General features: G+C 35.4%; 1 protein-coding gene across 8 annotated transcripts in view; it reads right to left on the bottom strand.

The window, feature by feature from the left end:
- Positions 1 to 260: 260 nt before the first annotated feature.
- foi (solute carrier family 39 fear-of-intimacy) overlaps positions 261 to 16057 on the bottom strand; it is a 30037-nt gene continuing 14240 nt past the window's right edge. For 6 of the 8 annotated variants that reach the window (XM_022060969.2, XM_022060974.2, XM_022060970.2 and 3 more), the window contains exons 3-11: positions 15982 to 16055; positions 13472 to 13673; positions 12473 to 12642; positions 9174 to 9386; positions 7969 to 8098; positions 6086 to 6323; positions 5285 to 5502; positions 4445 to 4632; positions 261 to 2497 (exon numbers count right to left, since the gene is read on the bottom strand). In XM_022060969.2, the coding sequence (XP_021916661.2) occupies positions 2348 to 2497; positions 4445 to 4632; positions 5285 to 5502; positions 6086 to 6323; positions 7969 to 8098; positions 9174 to 9386; positions 12473 to 12642; positions 13472 to 13673; positions 15982 to 16055 (1583 nt within the window). In that variant the 3' untranslated portion in view covers positions 261 to 2347. The remainder of the gene's footprint in view (positions 2498 to 4444; positions 4633 to 5284; positions 5503 to 6085; positions 6324 to 7968; positions 8099 to 9173; positions 9387 to 12472; positions 12643 to 13471; positions 13674 to 15981; positions 16056 to 16057) is intronic. The other 2 variants (XM_022060975.2, XM_087348111.1) reach the window with 2 other exon arrangements.

The raw sequence follows: 16057 nt of genomic DNA, 5'->3' as shown, positions 1-16057 counted from the left end.
AATAAAGAGGAACACTGAAGTTTTACTAGAAGCTAGTAGAAAGGTGGGGCTAGAAGTAAATTCAAAAAAAACTAAGTACATGTTAGTATCTCGTCAGCAGCAGAACAAAGGTGGAAGTCGAACTTTTAAGGCATGCAATGTATATTACTTTAGTGTTACTCATGTAAAGCTTGAGACTGAGGTTAAAGGTTAAATAAATGATGCCCATTGTAAAATCAATCTATGTAACATGCTAAATGCAGATGTGGAATAAAAATGAGTACACTGGTATACACATTTTTAATGTCTAATTTGTTTTGTTTACATTTTATTTATTCACATGCTCTTCAAATCTCACATGGGTGTGTATTTTCTATTCCAGGATATCAATGAAATATAGTGCTACTGACAAAAATGTCAAAATACTGCACAGTATGTACATACATAAGGTACTGACATGAGTTAAGCCAATAAACGTAACTTCAGAATGAATACCATTTAAAATTCCTTTTTGTATTGGGTTGACTATGTTTTGTGAGTGAGAACATCTCTAATACATATTAACACTGGTAATGAAAAATGTTTATCAACAATGATAAATGGCTTTTTCAGTCTGGATATACATTTCAAAGTAAAAGAATATTATCTGCTGTGATTGTAGGACAAAATTTAGGAAACATCAGAACGAAAACCTTAAAAATGTACTAAGAAGAAATTAATTTAATGAAACATGAGACATGCACCCCATATTTGAAAACAGCAACCAATTTAATTGTCTTAAATCTCAATTCTTTACTTTGCTTTCCAATCTTTCTGCCTGTACTACTGGCTAAATTAATGTAAGATTTGAGGTTATCAGGTGGTAAAAATTTAGTTTGTGGTTTTCTAGATTAAGATGCTGTGGAGGAACTCATCACCTACAGCTTCTATTCTGAACATGGAAGAAATATTCCTCCAAAATGTTAGTAACAACACACAAGACCACATAGCTTCATAATCCAGAAGACCACAATCGAAATGGCAAAATCAAAATCAATGTTTGGTTGCATCATATATGCAGATTACTTTTATGCAAGAAAAGTTCTTGGAAAAGTAATGTGACTCTGAGTTCTTTTGACAGTTACTGGATCTGTACATGAATCTTTACTGATCTCAAAATATCATACTTCAGAAACATGTTAAACCTAACCAGCAGTTTATCCAAAACAGTCATTTTAAGAAATTTTGTCCACATCTTAATGCCTGTGCCATATTTATAAGACATGTAGTATTATGTGCACATAGTCAATTTATAATTTTTAATGTCTTCTCTTCATTCAAACATTTCTCAGTTTGGATGCAGTACTGGATACTATCCTTTGATCTGTGGACCTTTCTCTGAAAAATGTTACTTATTTCTCAACTAATTTTCATGTCAAACCTTGCCAAGTTTTACAGATACTAATGACATTTACTGCTAAATGTGAAGACAGGACTTCACTTTCTTTGACTAACTTGGATGATATTTGACTGATCAGATCTGTACCAGTTACACTTCCATTATATAACCAAAATGGGACTTGAAAGAAGCCTGTAGTCGGTTTAAGTATGTAGCTGAATGTCACTGAAAAAGAACCATAAAACTAAAAGCCTTATATGTTAAATACATGTTTCTTTAGGCCAAGGACAGTATGTAGTAGCAAAATCTTTCTTTCCAGGAATGTACCATATAATAAATAAAACACCAAAAAATGACTGCAATTACTAATTTCAATTTTTTGGACTTCTTCAATCACCATTATGTTTCCTCAAAAAACCACTACAGTTTGGGAGCTGGCTATTCCCCCATCCTCAGGTGATCTACACAGTCAGGCCCGTTAGAAGGAACTAATCTCAATCTGTGGAGATTAGCTCCTTCTAACAGGCCTGACTATGTAGGTACACCTGAGGATGGGGTAAAGCCATCTCCCAAAACGTAGTGGTTTTTTGAGAAAGCATGACTGAAAACGTCAAAAAACTGAAATTAGTAATTCAACACCAATGTCAATAACATTTAGAGATAGGCTGTCATTGTAATACAACTTGGCTAATGAAACATTACTGCTGAGCCCTTGATGAAGGTTATTGGATTCTGGAGGACAATACTATAACATATAAGTAGAATAGCTGATTACTGTCTGTGATAAGAATATGGAAAAGAGTTCATATAATAGCTAAAAAAATAATTATTTCAGTCTGATGGCTACTGTACAAAAACATTAACTGCCAATTTGAAGAAATGGAAGTAACGATGTAACTAGTATGGGCTGTTTCATCTGTACATATAAAAGTTACCTATACAGTCTTTCCTCCACGGACAATATTATTGTACACATACATTGATATTTCATTAGTTGTCCGCAAAGACCATCTTCAAGTCATGTTCATATGTAGCAATAAGCAGCATGATACCAATCCCTGACAACAAACCAACACACTGCAGCAGACATTGGCACAGAGAACCCCCTTCCTTTGAGTGGGATGTTGTTAGCTCTGGTATCTGCAAATAAAGATAGACTTCAGTGCAAACTCAGGATCTATACCATATCTATGCTAACCAATGCCAAATCTTGTAAAGTATTTAACTTTTGTTTACACCAATTACAGAAATCATACAAAATATAGGTTCAAGACATGATGCCACAATTGCAGTTGCTTCAATGTTTCCACACTCGTTGTTTCTTGGCTCTATAACCCTGTTGTGGGTTTTTGCCACCTCCTTTTCTGAGGTTTCTTGGTCTTGAAATGTGCATTTATGAGTAGTGAGTAACCAGCCCACCGACTCTGCACAATTTCTACTCAATCCTGATTTCACTGCCAGAGCCATCTAGCAGTCAATCAGGAGACTTGGGTGAGAAATGGCCGCTGAATTTTGCTTACGAAACATCTCATATGATGCTCATAAGGTTCTTTTACATGTCATAAATCTACAACATGGAACTGCCAGCTTTACTTCCCCCCCCCCCCCCCAAAGGAAGATGTGCTACAGATTTTTATCACCCTTAAAAATTCATCGACCTTGGCCAGGATTGAACCCATGAACCTTGGGTCCAGTGGCGAGCACGCTAACCACTAGCCCACCGAGGGCGACTTCCACACTCATTACACACATTAAATCAGCAGGTGGATTATTTGAAGCAACTGACTGGCAGTTTTCATGGTACCAGTTGAGGCAGAATCAACTCATCTACAGATTTCTGCTTTTACCACTGTTGTAACTTTCCTGGCAAGGACAGAACCAGTCACCTTTGTCCTTACTTCTGGTCTTTCTTTCCTTAATTTATGTCAATCCAGTGGTACTTGGTTCAGGACTTATATTTTAAAATGCTTAAATTTCAGAATACAGGCAACTCTCGGTTTACGAACATTCGCTATAACGAACGTCACAATTCATTCAAAATTTCTTAGTCACCAATAGATGGAGTTCCTTATAAAACGAAATGCCAAATGTATAGTGAACATAATTGTAAGATTTAAATAAATAAACTTTTAAAAATGTATTTTTACAATAATTACCAGAAAATTATTATATGATAATTAGTACATGGTTTTAATGCTTTAAAATGGCTGCTAATGTATTCGATATGTATTGTAAAAGCTCAGGAATGTAAGATACACATAACGAACAAAAACTTGTAACGAACGTCTTGGAACGGAACTCGTTCATAAACTGAGAGTTGCCTGTACTCTATTCCATACTCTAACATCTCAATGCTTATGTATTAATGTTTACAAGGACAAAATTAACTGTCACTGCTTTATGAACACTGTTGATATCTGTCATCTAAACAGCAAACTAGAGATTTTTCCACCTTCAGTGTGAGCAGTATAGTTAAGACTTCAGCTCGTAGTATATGCTAATTCTAGTCATTCTTTTAGTAAAGGTACTCTCTCTCTTGATAACACATTCTTTTTTTTTAGGAACATGTTTTGTTTTAGTCTTTTAAGTTTCTTTTTGTTTTATTTGTTATTAATTGTAATGTCTATTCCATACATTATCAATGTTTGCCTGTTACAGGTCTTTTGCTATTGGCAAGCACTCTTAATAAATGAAACAAACTTAATGATTTTTCAAATCACCATTTATTATTGGTATCTTAAATCAATAAGATTATGGTGGGCTGAGAATGTAACTCAGATGGAAAAAATAACAAATGCACATATATTTTTTGGGAGAAACTTCTCAGAAGATATAGCTGGAAAGATAATTTTAAAACAGATCTTCGAAAACAGGATTTGAAATTCACTGGACTGGCTCAGAATAGGATTCAATAATATGTTGTAGTTTTGAAATTTTGGACCATATTTTTAGTATTAGTAACATAACTGTAGCATATTTACTCCCATAGTTTCAGTATGTGGCATTATTTGTTCTCCATCTATAAATGATTTTAGTGTGAAAATAATGCCTTACATTACAAAGACAATATGATCTACTGGTACTTACCATATCCACAAGTGCTATATAAAGGAACATGCCTGCAGCTGCAGCAAACACCCATGCAGTGGCAGTTTCAGACTCCCCCAAGAATACTCCCAACACCATACCAAGAAGACACAAGATAGAGGACAGAAGGTTGTAGAATACAGCCTGTTTTGCACTCATCCCTGCCTTCAGTAGTACTGCAAAGTCACCTGCAGCAGAATTATGTACTCAAACTTTTAAAAACCCATAGTTAAATGGATCAAGAAAATATATTCAAATATCTATCTATATAATATGTATGTGTTGGCTGGTTGGTTATCATTTGCTGCTAAAGGACCTTGAGCCTTATTATTATTATTTAGTGTTCTGTCTGACGACAGGTCCATTGTTCTGCCCAAAAAGAGCTCTCCAGTTTTCCATATTCTCAGCTTCTCGTTTTAACTCCCCTTGAGCCTTACAAGATAATATTTATGATGTGTGTGTTATTATAATCACTGCCATTACAAAGGGATTTTGTGTCTTATGGCATAATATTTATGAGTATACATACCTAACGCATTGAATTTTCCAGTCATTCTTGATGGGTAATTTCCTAGTAAAATTAAATTGTCCAAATACAACAAATATCAATGGGATCAGAAGAAACAACCTTCTGACAACATTACAATCTTGTAAAGAAAAAGATGCCATTTTACACTATGTGAAATGCATCTAACTTATGTACTACCAATAACATTTTGTGCTAAGTATAGCATGGGGAGAATGTTAAATGAGCAATAAACATTAAACAGAGATGATTTAACAGAAACATGGAGATTTTATAATTTTAATGCACTTAATATATCATACACAGATACCCACCCAACTCGTGTGGCAGTTCATGGCAGAACACAGCAACCGCAGTAGAGAAACCACCTGCAATGTTGGCAGCAAATGCAGCTCCAATGGCCATTCCATCTGTGAAATTATGGAGTCCATCTCCCATCACCACCATCCACGCAACAGAGCTCAGCGTGTCAGGAGGTGAATGTACATGGCCATGTGTGTGTGAGTGACCATGATGTTTGTTCTCATGCTCCCTGAGACAGAAAATAAGCCAATGTGCACAAGGAATTTTCCTCTGCCCATCATTCTTTCAGAGAAAATGTTCTCTTGATAGACTCTAATAATACATTAATTCACTCCCACACCCAGTAAACATATTCCATTAATGATAATAATGATGATGATGATGACGACAGTAACAATAACTTATATCACTAGCTTGTCAGTCTGTTTGAAACATCTAACAATGGCTCTCTCCCATTCCATCACGCCTGCTCTCTGCCCCTCACCTAATTTAAAATATATACATGAACTTGTGTATTTAATAATAATTTTATTTCAACAGGTTACTATGTTCAGTGTCTACTCCAACCTGTCACAACCTGCCTAATAAGGTACTGTTATGGCACCAGCAACCAAGCAAGACCTTCTATAGGCAGAAACAATCATGCAGCAGTGTGTAATGGAGTAGTGGAATTTATCTGCTCAATCTGACATATGAAGTATTGTTCATACATATATATTGGGGAATGCGTATAAAATGGTCTCACACCATCATCCTCTTATGCATGCCAGTAATTAACTTCTCAGATCACCAAGCCCCTAGTAGCATCATACCTGATAATGACTGTGTAGCTCTCTGCTTCACTGGGATTCACGTCTGTCCCATGTTCGCTGTCTGGACCTGCAGCCATAGAGTTACACGTTGTAGCTATGGGTCGCAGTTCATCCAGACCATCTGGGTGGGTGTCTTCTATTGAACCTGAAGTTGTCACTTGTGTTGTGTCTAGTGCAGGAGAACTGTGAGTGTGGTTATGCTTCTGCTCATACTGAGGATTACGATGATGATGATCATCTGGAAAGATATATCATTTCTTATATCACAACAAATATCAGAGAAATAAAGAAATACTCCCTATATTCATGAGAACAGTCTAATAAAAATACAAATTGTCAGTATAATGTCATATGAATCACTGTAGCAACTGAGCATCTGAAGACTGACTGGTTTACATCACTAGAAAGTTGTATCTTAAGAACATATTTTCATATGCCACACACTTTATGTGTAATATACAGTAATATATTCTATATGCCACAACAGGTGCTTTATTTTTAAGATTCTTATTCTAGAGTAATCACTTAAATTTTTTTCTTCTTTAGCATTTGTCCCACTTTGGCAGGGTCTGCTTTTTTCCTCTATTTTTGGAGGTTTTCTAAATATATTTAGACATTCGGTAGGACTCCTTGGACGAGGGATCGACCCGTCGCAAGGCCTCTACCTGTACACAGGACAACACAACACAGAAAAACATCCATGGCTTGAGTGGGATTCGAACCCACGGTACCAGTGTCCGAGTGGCACAATGCCTACGCCTCATACCGCGCGGCCACTGTGACGGTATAGAGTAATCACTTAATACTGCTATGAATTATGACATTAATAAATTTCATTCCATGGCAACAATATTGCAGTACATAATGGGATATTTCACATCACCCAAGTATATTATATGTAAGAGGTAGATAGCTAATATGCATTCACAATTTGACACATATATCTCTTATCTTACCATAATCCAAAATGGCACATATGTTCTTAAGTGAAAAATTAAAAATATGTAATATATATGTACAATTTGTTGCAGATACAGAATCACTTTCATATGAACAGCAGCTCTCAAAATGCCTGTTAACTTCAGCAATTTTACTCAAAACCAAAATTATATATTCCTCAAGAATTTTACCTTTAGTTAAATTCATTCAACACAGTTGGTCCCCAATTGCTTAAAAGCTTCTGTTCACTTGTACACCACTTATACAGATAGTTACTTATGTAAAAACATTTAAAACAGATAAGTAATGATCATTTTACAAAATCTGGACTTCTGAAAAATAAAGTTATAAAATGAGTGGCATTTATTGAGATTTGCCTTAACCTCTGAAGCAGAAGACAATCAGAACAAATTCAGTTCTTACCTCAAAGAAAACACAATGTCCATTACAAAGATCAATTGATTAATGCCATTTAAGAAAATGATCACTAATTACTTTTAGAATCATATAAAACCCATAAATACAATTTGTAGGCAAAATTCAGTTACTGATTGTTAAAGCAGTTGGTACATGTATTTCAACTGAGTTTTAAAACGATTGCAGTATGTTTTGTCTGGCATCACAATCAATATTATCAGGCTATACCTGTTCGGATTTCAATAGAAAATCTGCATTTCCATTCTCCAGGAGTCCTAAAAGACATGTAATAATTCTGTGAGAAAGACTGACAGATGTAATGAATGTAGCAATGTATACATACAACATGCTGCCATGTGCCTGTGAATGGCAAAGTTATTAAGAGTAATGTAGAGGTGGAATGCTGAGCACAATTACTGACTCTGATTTAGACAGGTTACTAACTGCTCTTTTCCAGCAGTAACACTATAACATTAACTTCAATGCCCATTTCTCTATGACAACATCTAGTGTTTCAAATGCCTCACCTGACATCTCTGTTGTAATCTCACCATAGCAATATGGGTATGAACTGTATTTATGTTTGCACAGCTTTTCACCCACTGAAGTATTACCCACATTGTCTGCATCCCGCATCACACGGACTCTTGATGGAACCTGCACATGAAACACATTATTCAACAAAATTCTGTAGACTCACTAAGCAAAGAATATGGCTGGCCCATAGTTTCCATACAGCACCAAAAACAAAAGATTTCATGAATGTAAATTTTAGATATATTATTTAAATATGTGTAATGCTGAGACAAATTCTGCCAAAATACTTAAATATTTCAAATAGTTACATGTAAACAAATTAATCACTCATCTAAATATACATGAAAGTTTAAAAACTTATTTTATTTACTTCAGACATCTTCAGGTGCCCATGTCATAACATTTTATAAAGTCACTACATTATAAAATGTACCATTAAATTATCATACTCAATTGCCTTTACATGTTAAGATCTTCCTTATTTCTTGCATATAAAGATGAAGGCAGGAAATAACATTTCAAAGGGCAGAAATTAAATGGAAAAACAAGAAAAAATAGTGACTAAAAATATAAAGAAAAAATTGCAAACGTAAGAAAAATAATAGCCAATGAATCACAAAACAGGATAAATGTGTGATGAGGACAGGAAGAATAAAAGATCAAGAGTTGTTAATAGTATTTTAGGTAAGATTTTACCATGTAAACACAGCTAATGAGGATATTATCAAGACATGGATCCAAAAAATGGGTGTGAAAAATTGACATAGCATAAAATATAATTTTACATCAAAAGTATTAAGTGATATTTAATGGTGGATACTACATACTCTAACAATCATATCAGGGTTTCAATGAATGTATGTTGGGCACATAGATGCTTTCCTTTAGATGTTTAATCCTCTTTCGATTGTATTCAAACTTACTGTAATGCCTGATTTCATCCCACTGTTAAAAATAGTAGTTTTACATTTTTCTATTTGAAGGGAACTCAAAAATTGAACCTTACATGTGAGACACACTGCCTGCATATAATCTACGAACCATCAAAACACCAAGAAGTTAGTTTACTCTCCAACAGACATCACTCAAAGGCAGAAAGAAAAAAAACAACTTTGAGCACCAAGACCAGGAACAATTCATTAAGAACATTCTTAAAGTGTTTAGGGTGGGATAAGGATAAAGCAACAGTACCAACCTTCCTTCTGCGTTGACGCTGTTTCCTCCACTCTCCCACCAATGTGAGACACTTTTCTGTGAAGAAGAAGAACACTAGACCCAGGGCTGCCACTAGACCCTTCCACATGCTCAGGTCATGTTCATCTTCTGCAGATGCGAAGCTGTCATGTTGGCTGCCATGGTGAGTATGTGTATGTGAATATGAGTGAGAATGTGGTTCGCCCATCATTGCCTACACCAAGAATGACATTTCTCACAGCAAAGCAAACTTAAACAGCAAGAGTCTGTTATCTTTTCCAATATTTTTAGTTTTAGTTAACATGTTCACTACCAACTTAACTAAGTACATGAATGGCCCTAAGGTTTTGTGTGAGATATAATGCACCTAATGATAGTTGTTCCATTATAGTCTCAACTTTTTTCCAACCTTTTAAGAATGTTTCATGATGCACATATGTGTAAATGACACTGATAAATGAGGGTCATTTTCCATGCTAGTAAACATTTAATTAACTTACAGGGTTCAAAATACTGAATAATCACATAAAAATGCAAAAATAGTTCCCATTGTTGGCAAACAATAAAATCAGGCTAACTAGAATATCAATTCATTGTTAAAGTTGAATTAGAATAAAGATCACCTTCATTTCAAAAGTTAGCCACAACTTAAAATATTTTCTACATGGCACTGTCCAAACCTTGGTTCCAAAAAAATCCCCAGGATTTATGGAGCACTGGGGACAGCAATAAACAGAATCTTTATTTCTCCTTTTTCATTGTACACTTGCAGCATTTCTTCAAAATCTTACCATTTTAATTTCCTTTGCACTTGGCCAGCAGATAATTTTTTGTTAAGTGGCATGTGTTTCACTGTTGGACCTGAGTATAGACACAACAGGTGCTGAATACAAGAATCATAAAATATATAAAGTGCACTTCTTGTAGAATAGTACTTTCATCCTATAATTCACTATTGCTTTTCATGTCACCAGAATTGCCAAATTTACTTTAGCATTGTATATGTTCTTCATGCCAGTCACAATGGTCATATGGTCTAAGGTGCGGGCCTTGATGGCTCTGTGTCCCAGTTCAAATCTCACTCAAGGCACCTTTGTGTGTTGTGCTATCCTTGCAATGGGTTGATCACTCATCCAAATAGTCCCACCAAAGTCTAAATAGATTAAGAAACCTCCATGTGTGAGGATGAAGAGGCCAAGGTCCATCAAGGATTGTAGAGCCACGCAGGGAGAGAGAGAGAGGGAATGAGTGATGTTCTTCATAAGGTGGTGACTGACTTGTAACATTTACTCGTAATGTAACATTTGCGGCGAGCATGTTACATTACACCACAACTGGTGAGGCGCATCGAATGCTCGTTTTGAACGCTCGGCTCGACTGTGCTCGTGTGTGCTCCACTTCATTTCATTCAATATGTCGGACACAGACGTTGTGTTATCTGCTTTCCTTTTAATACGCTACTGTTATTTAAAGAAGAGAAGAAAACGTGTTTGGATAACAAACAAACAAATGAAAACAGCGGATTGAATCTAATGAGTATTCTATGAAATCAAGAATTCACAGGCCAATACAAAAACTTTGTGAGGATGTCTCCCACAGATTTTGAGCGTCTGATTAACTTAATTGGGCCAGTAGTGGGAAAAAGAGACACTCGTTTCAGAAGGGCTTATAGGAGTCATAGTCAAAGAAGTCAGTGCAGCAATTGTTGGAGTATTGAAAGGCAACATACAGGTAATGCTCGTTATGACGCCGCTTGACTGACTGACTTGTAATGTAACACTCAAAGGGATTCGCGAAAAAACTGACAACACGATGGAGCGCCTGCGAGCACGAGCGGCTCTGTTCGCTGTCTTCACTTGTGTGATGCTCGATTTGTAACATGTTATATTACAGGCAAATGTTACAAGTCAGTCGCCACCTATATTCTTCATACTGTGTAGTTGCATGTAACCACCACAAAACTTTCTAGCCATTTTTATCACTAACTAGAATTTATTGTAAATAAATCCTAGTTCGTGATTTATTGTAAAATATAATGGTGATAGAAGTGGTTGGACGATTGTGTCACGATTGCTTGATGTTTCTAATAGAATATCACTGTGGAGTGATAGGCACTCCTGCTTCATATCTGGAAGGTCTGTGGTTCACATTTCAGCCCAGAGACCAGCAAATTCTAAATGAGATTTCTAATGCTCTTCATTAGTACCTCCAGGCAAAATAAGGCCAACTGCTTCTTCTTCAATATCATTTCACTTTCATTATTCATTAATCATCCTATCATTTGATGCCATATACTATGAGCTACTGATAGTCATTAAATAAACTGACAGTGTTAACTGCAGTGCTGTGTGATCAATTTGGTCACAAAGAACCTAAATTTGGAATACAAGGATCATCAACTTTATCTCCAATGATTTCTATCTTTAGAAAATTACTGACATAAAAAATAAATTAATGTGCATGAAACTTGAATGTCAATCTGAGTTTCACTGTAATGAGTAGAAACTAAATTACAGTGCTGATCAGTTCAGACAGGCGAGGCCACTTAGAACACCACAACATGCACATAAGTTATCAGCACCTGGAGCAGGAGCCATCTAACATATGAGCATCAAGTGACAGTGAACATGTTCAATGAGTGGGCATGGCTCAGAGATAAAAAATATCTTGTTCATATCAGCTACTGTAATGACATCTCAGTCTCTACAATTAAATACATAGTTAATACCTTCAGTTAAACAAACAACAATCTACTACTACCTGTTTGGTTTTCTGTCAAATCAGTATTATAATAATATTTTGGGAGTAAGAGAAATATAACAGTAGCATACAGGTCTTTAGAGAATAACTTGCTAGAAGTTGGCTTCTGACCACACGCAATCATGTTCAGGAAGTCCACTGTAACATCTTGTGCACTGCAGCAGATGTGACTTGTATAAGAAATCGACACTAATGACTTGATGCCATGGAATCAAAAAGATCACTGCAACTTTTATCATAATTATAGTGCAGCAAACTGCACATTTTTTTATGAGAAGGCAATGGAACTGTACAAAAAACAAATCCATCACTTCATGACTCCAAGAGACAGATATCTCAGTGCTTATGATGGTGACTTTGAGAAAATGGGTATTACAGATTTTTGATAATCACATTTGGATGAGTTTTCATCAATTCTTGATATAAACTGTGATCAAATCCATGAGAAAATTGTCAATTTAATGATATCAATATCTGTGTTTCAGATAAACTCACACAAATAAACTTTGATCATAACTACTTCCAGATGTAATAACTTACATGTGGCAGTAGATGCAGGAGAGCATCCCCACAGAGTGTGCCGACAGCAAGGGCAACCAAGAATTGTAACAGCTGTTGGTAGAACACCTGCTGCATAACTGGAATTACTGCAACTCCTAGGAGTCCACAGAGGCTTACCACCACAATGCTTAGTGTTGCATACAGCCACACTGTAATCAGCGAATCAATGTGACACAGAAACTGATCAAGAAAAACAGAACTGTCCTGTAGTTGAACAAAGAAATCTCTGTTGCTCAAATGTCTTAAATATGAACTTATTGGGATGCTAATTACATAAATATGTTTTTGAATGCAGTGAAATCAAACCACAGCATAAGCATCAAACCAAATTTTATGCTTCCAATGTCATTTGCTGGTTGCACAATCACCTTAAATAACCCTTAAACATTCATTTCCTTTTAGTTGGCTATCTGGTCACTGTCTCATTGTCTGAGCATTGTTTATTCTTCAAACAAACATCCACACTTTGATTTTCTGCACAATGAACTTCAACTAAAAATCAGTCATTTTCAGGTCTTATGTCAAAATTTATATAAAAGCCCCTTGACTGAAATTGCACATCTTTGTAAAAACATGCGAATCTAAATGTTTACTGTTACAACATATATTATGCTGTATGTTACTGACTTGGTGTTTATGATGCTGCATTACTGGAATGTCACACTGTCATCCATAAATCATTTTGACACACATTTTTGAAACACCTGAAGCAACCACTTACCCACAATTAAAACTAACCTAACTGTTAAAACTTTACAATCTCTTCAAAGTTATGTCATAGATGTTGCCAAATTTCTTTCCTCTTGGAAATATTCTTACAATCTTCATAATGTGCTTCTTTGTGCCAAATTCACACCTGGCACCCAATATGTGACTTCAGTGTGACTTGTCCATACTGTGCACAATTATACATTATTGCTGAATCACAATTTATTCAAGTATCAAATATGATTTCAGGAGAGAGAGGCAATTACTCACCAGCACTATGATTCACTGCTTCGATGTTGACATCCATTCCATGTTTGTCAGGACCTGGCACTGACACCACAATGCAGTCAGCAGTCATGTCAGTCAGCTGGTACAGCAACCCTGGGCATAAGCGCTGCAGTGATTCAGGCAGTAGCTTGCTCTTTTGGTCACCAGTGAATGCATTAAACAGTTCCTTTCCATTCAGACACTGCTGGTAAAAAAAACACATTTCTTCATAATACAGCGAAATCTATTTTCAGTGAAATTTACAGAACTCTGAGCTTTGTGAGCTTTTCCATGTAAAGGTCAATCACTTCATTGATGTATTACATTTAATTCTTTATTTGAAGACTTTGATACAGTGAAGTTCATTCAGAAGCTACTTTAATATTTTCAATTTATGTAAGAATTGTCTTAAGTAGGAGTCTGGATAGCTCAATTAGTATAGTGACTAGCTACAGGCTGGACAATGGATTCAATCCCAGATGGGGGCAGAGGATTTTTCCTCTAGCCTCTGCGTCTAGACCAGCTCTGGGACCCACCCAGCCTCCTATCCAATGGGTACCAGGGCCCTTCCCTGGGGGTAAAGTGTGGCCGGAGCGTGATGCTGACCACTCACCCCCATCTAGTGCCAAGGTCAAGAAAGAGTAGGAGCTATACATCCATTCCCCCCAAATGACCTACATGGCATGTAGTGGGATGGCTTTGCTTTACTTTATGTCTTGAGTAGGGGCCAGTGTCATTATTAACATTTTAAACACGCCCTTCATTCAAACCATACTGCAAAGGAAATCATTTATTCATGTTAAATCAATAATAGCAAGAGAACAAGTTTCTTTAAAAATTCTCTGCATATATATATATATATATATACACATATATATATATATATATATATATATATTTTGTGTGTGTGTGTGTGATACTTTATAAAAATAATATGGAAATTAAAGTACATTACTGACACTTTACTTTTAGATAAAACTATATCTGAGGTCTCCATGAAATCAACTCAAGAATTTTTAAGGCCCAAACATTATAAAGGATTATATTACTGTTGTTATCATTATCATGATTGAAACATGATTTCTGACGTTACAGTAAGACCCTTTTACAGTATTTTACAAGGAATAAAAATGAACACTAAAATAAGTAGATAGAACCTAAAATATAAATGCAATGTAAGCATTTTTAATTACAGTTTCTTTCATGTGTGCACTATTTTTGTTAAAACCACGTCCACATTTTATGCAATAAAATTGCCACCAGACATTGTATGGCACAAAGTTTCCCTCACAGTGATAAATATTATGATTCTTACACTGGGCAAAAGGGGAAACCATGAAAATGCTACATCATAAGGATGAAAAAAGATTCCAGAACACAGTAGACTCCTGATTATCCAGATTGGTTGGGAAATATATTTCCCTGGATAATCTGCAAAAACAAAAAACACGCAACAAATACATAGGTTTATTTACAGACACTACTAATTAATTTTTTAAAGATTTACTAAAAATTGGAAGGGTTTTATATAAATTTTAATATAGTACATACCAACTATTTTTATAAAAGTAATTCCAACAAATAGTAATAACATTCAGCTGTTGTAAGCTCCAGGTATTAGCAAAAAATTATTTATGTTAATACATTAAATAATATGTCATTGTTGTATTTATTAATTTCTTTTACAGCAGACTTTCAAAGTTAATTTTTTATTGTCATTTAAATCAGATATACCCTGGTTAATCCACCCCCAGATAATCGAGAGTCTACTGCACTCTGTACTTTGGCCCACTTTCGTCATTCCAAGAGTGAGAGGAAGACAAAGGAATCATATCTGACACCATCTGCATGACTATCCTTTTTCCTAATAGCTACTGAACCACCTGTAATCATTAACCCTCACATGAAGCTTATTCCACTGCACACTCCACCTGCATACTAACAACAGTACAAACATAATAGTCTGCAAACTTTTGCAGTGAGAGCAATGCCACCATCATTCAATGATATTTCAAGTAGTATTAAAAATTCACAACTTTTGTAAAAATAAGACATATATTTCTTATGTGCTTTTCTGAATTGTTCAGTATGTTCAAATGTCTTTATACTTTAAAAATAATGAAAAATTACTTTATAAATTCATGACAATGCACTGTTGGAAACTTGACTATTAGCAGAGAAGTTCAGAAACACAGAGGGACGAATGCAATAAAAACAACTCATTCTGACTACCAAATATTGAATAAATGACATACTATACATTGTTCTTTTCAAAAATGTAAGATCCCTTATTCTTCAGATGCCAAATCAGGAAAAAGAGCTCATTTATCTTCAAATATGATACTTGTACATATTCAAAGAATCACAATCCCAATTTCTAGCCATATCTAGCGTAACATAAAAGTCAGATTTTGAATTCAAGAAAAAGTTAAAATGAACACAAAATATTGCTCTATAAGTAAATGAGTTTTTATTTTCCACTAAGCTAAATCTTTACAGTATTTCTACACTACCTTCTCTGTTTGGTTTGAGTGTGTGCCCTTCTCATTCATGTCATCAGTTGACACAATGGCATCTGGCCGGCTGGCT

Source organism: Zootermopsis nevadensis, unplaced genomic scaffold (genome assembly GCF_977971745.1).
Source record: "Zootermopsis nevadensis isolate Lab colony 2312 unplaced genomic scaffold, Znev_1.0 Znev_ptg000012l, whole genome shotgun sequence".
Classification (NCBI taxonomy): Eukaryota; Metazoa; Arthropoda; class Insecta; order Blattodea; family Termopsidae; genus Zootermopsis; species Zootermopsis nevadensis.
This window is presented reverse-complemented; position numbering and strand designations above follow the sequence as displayed.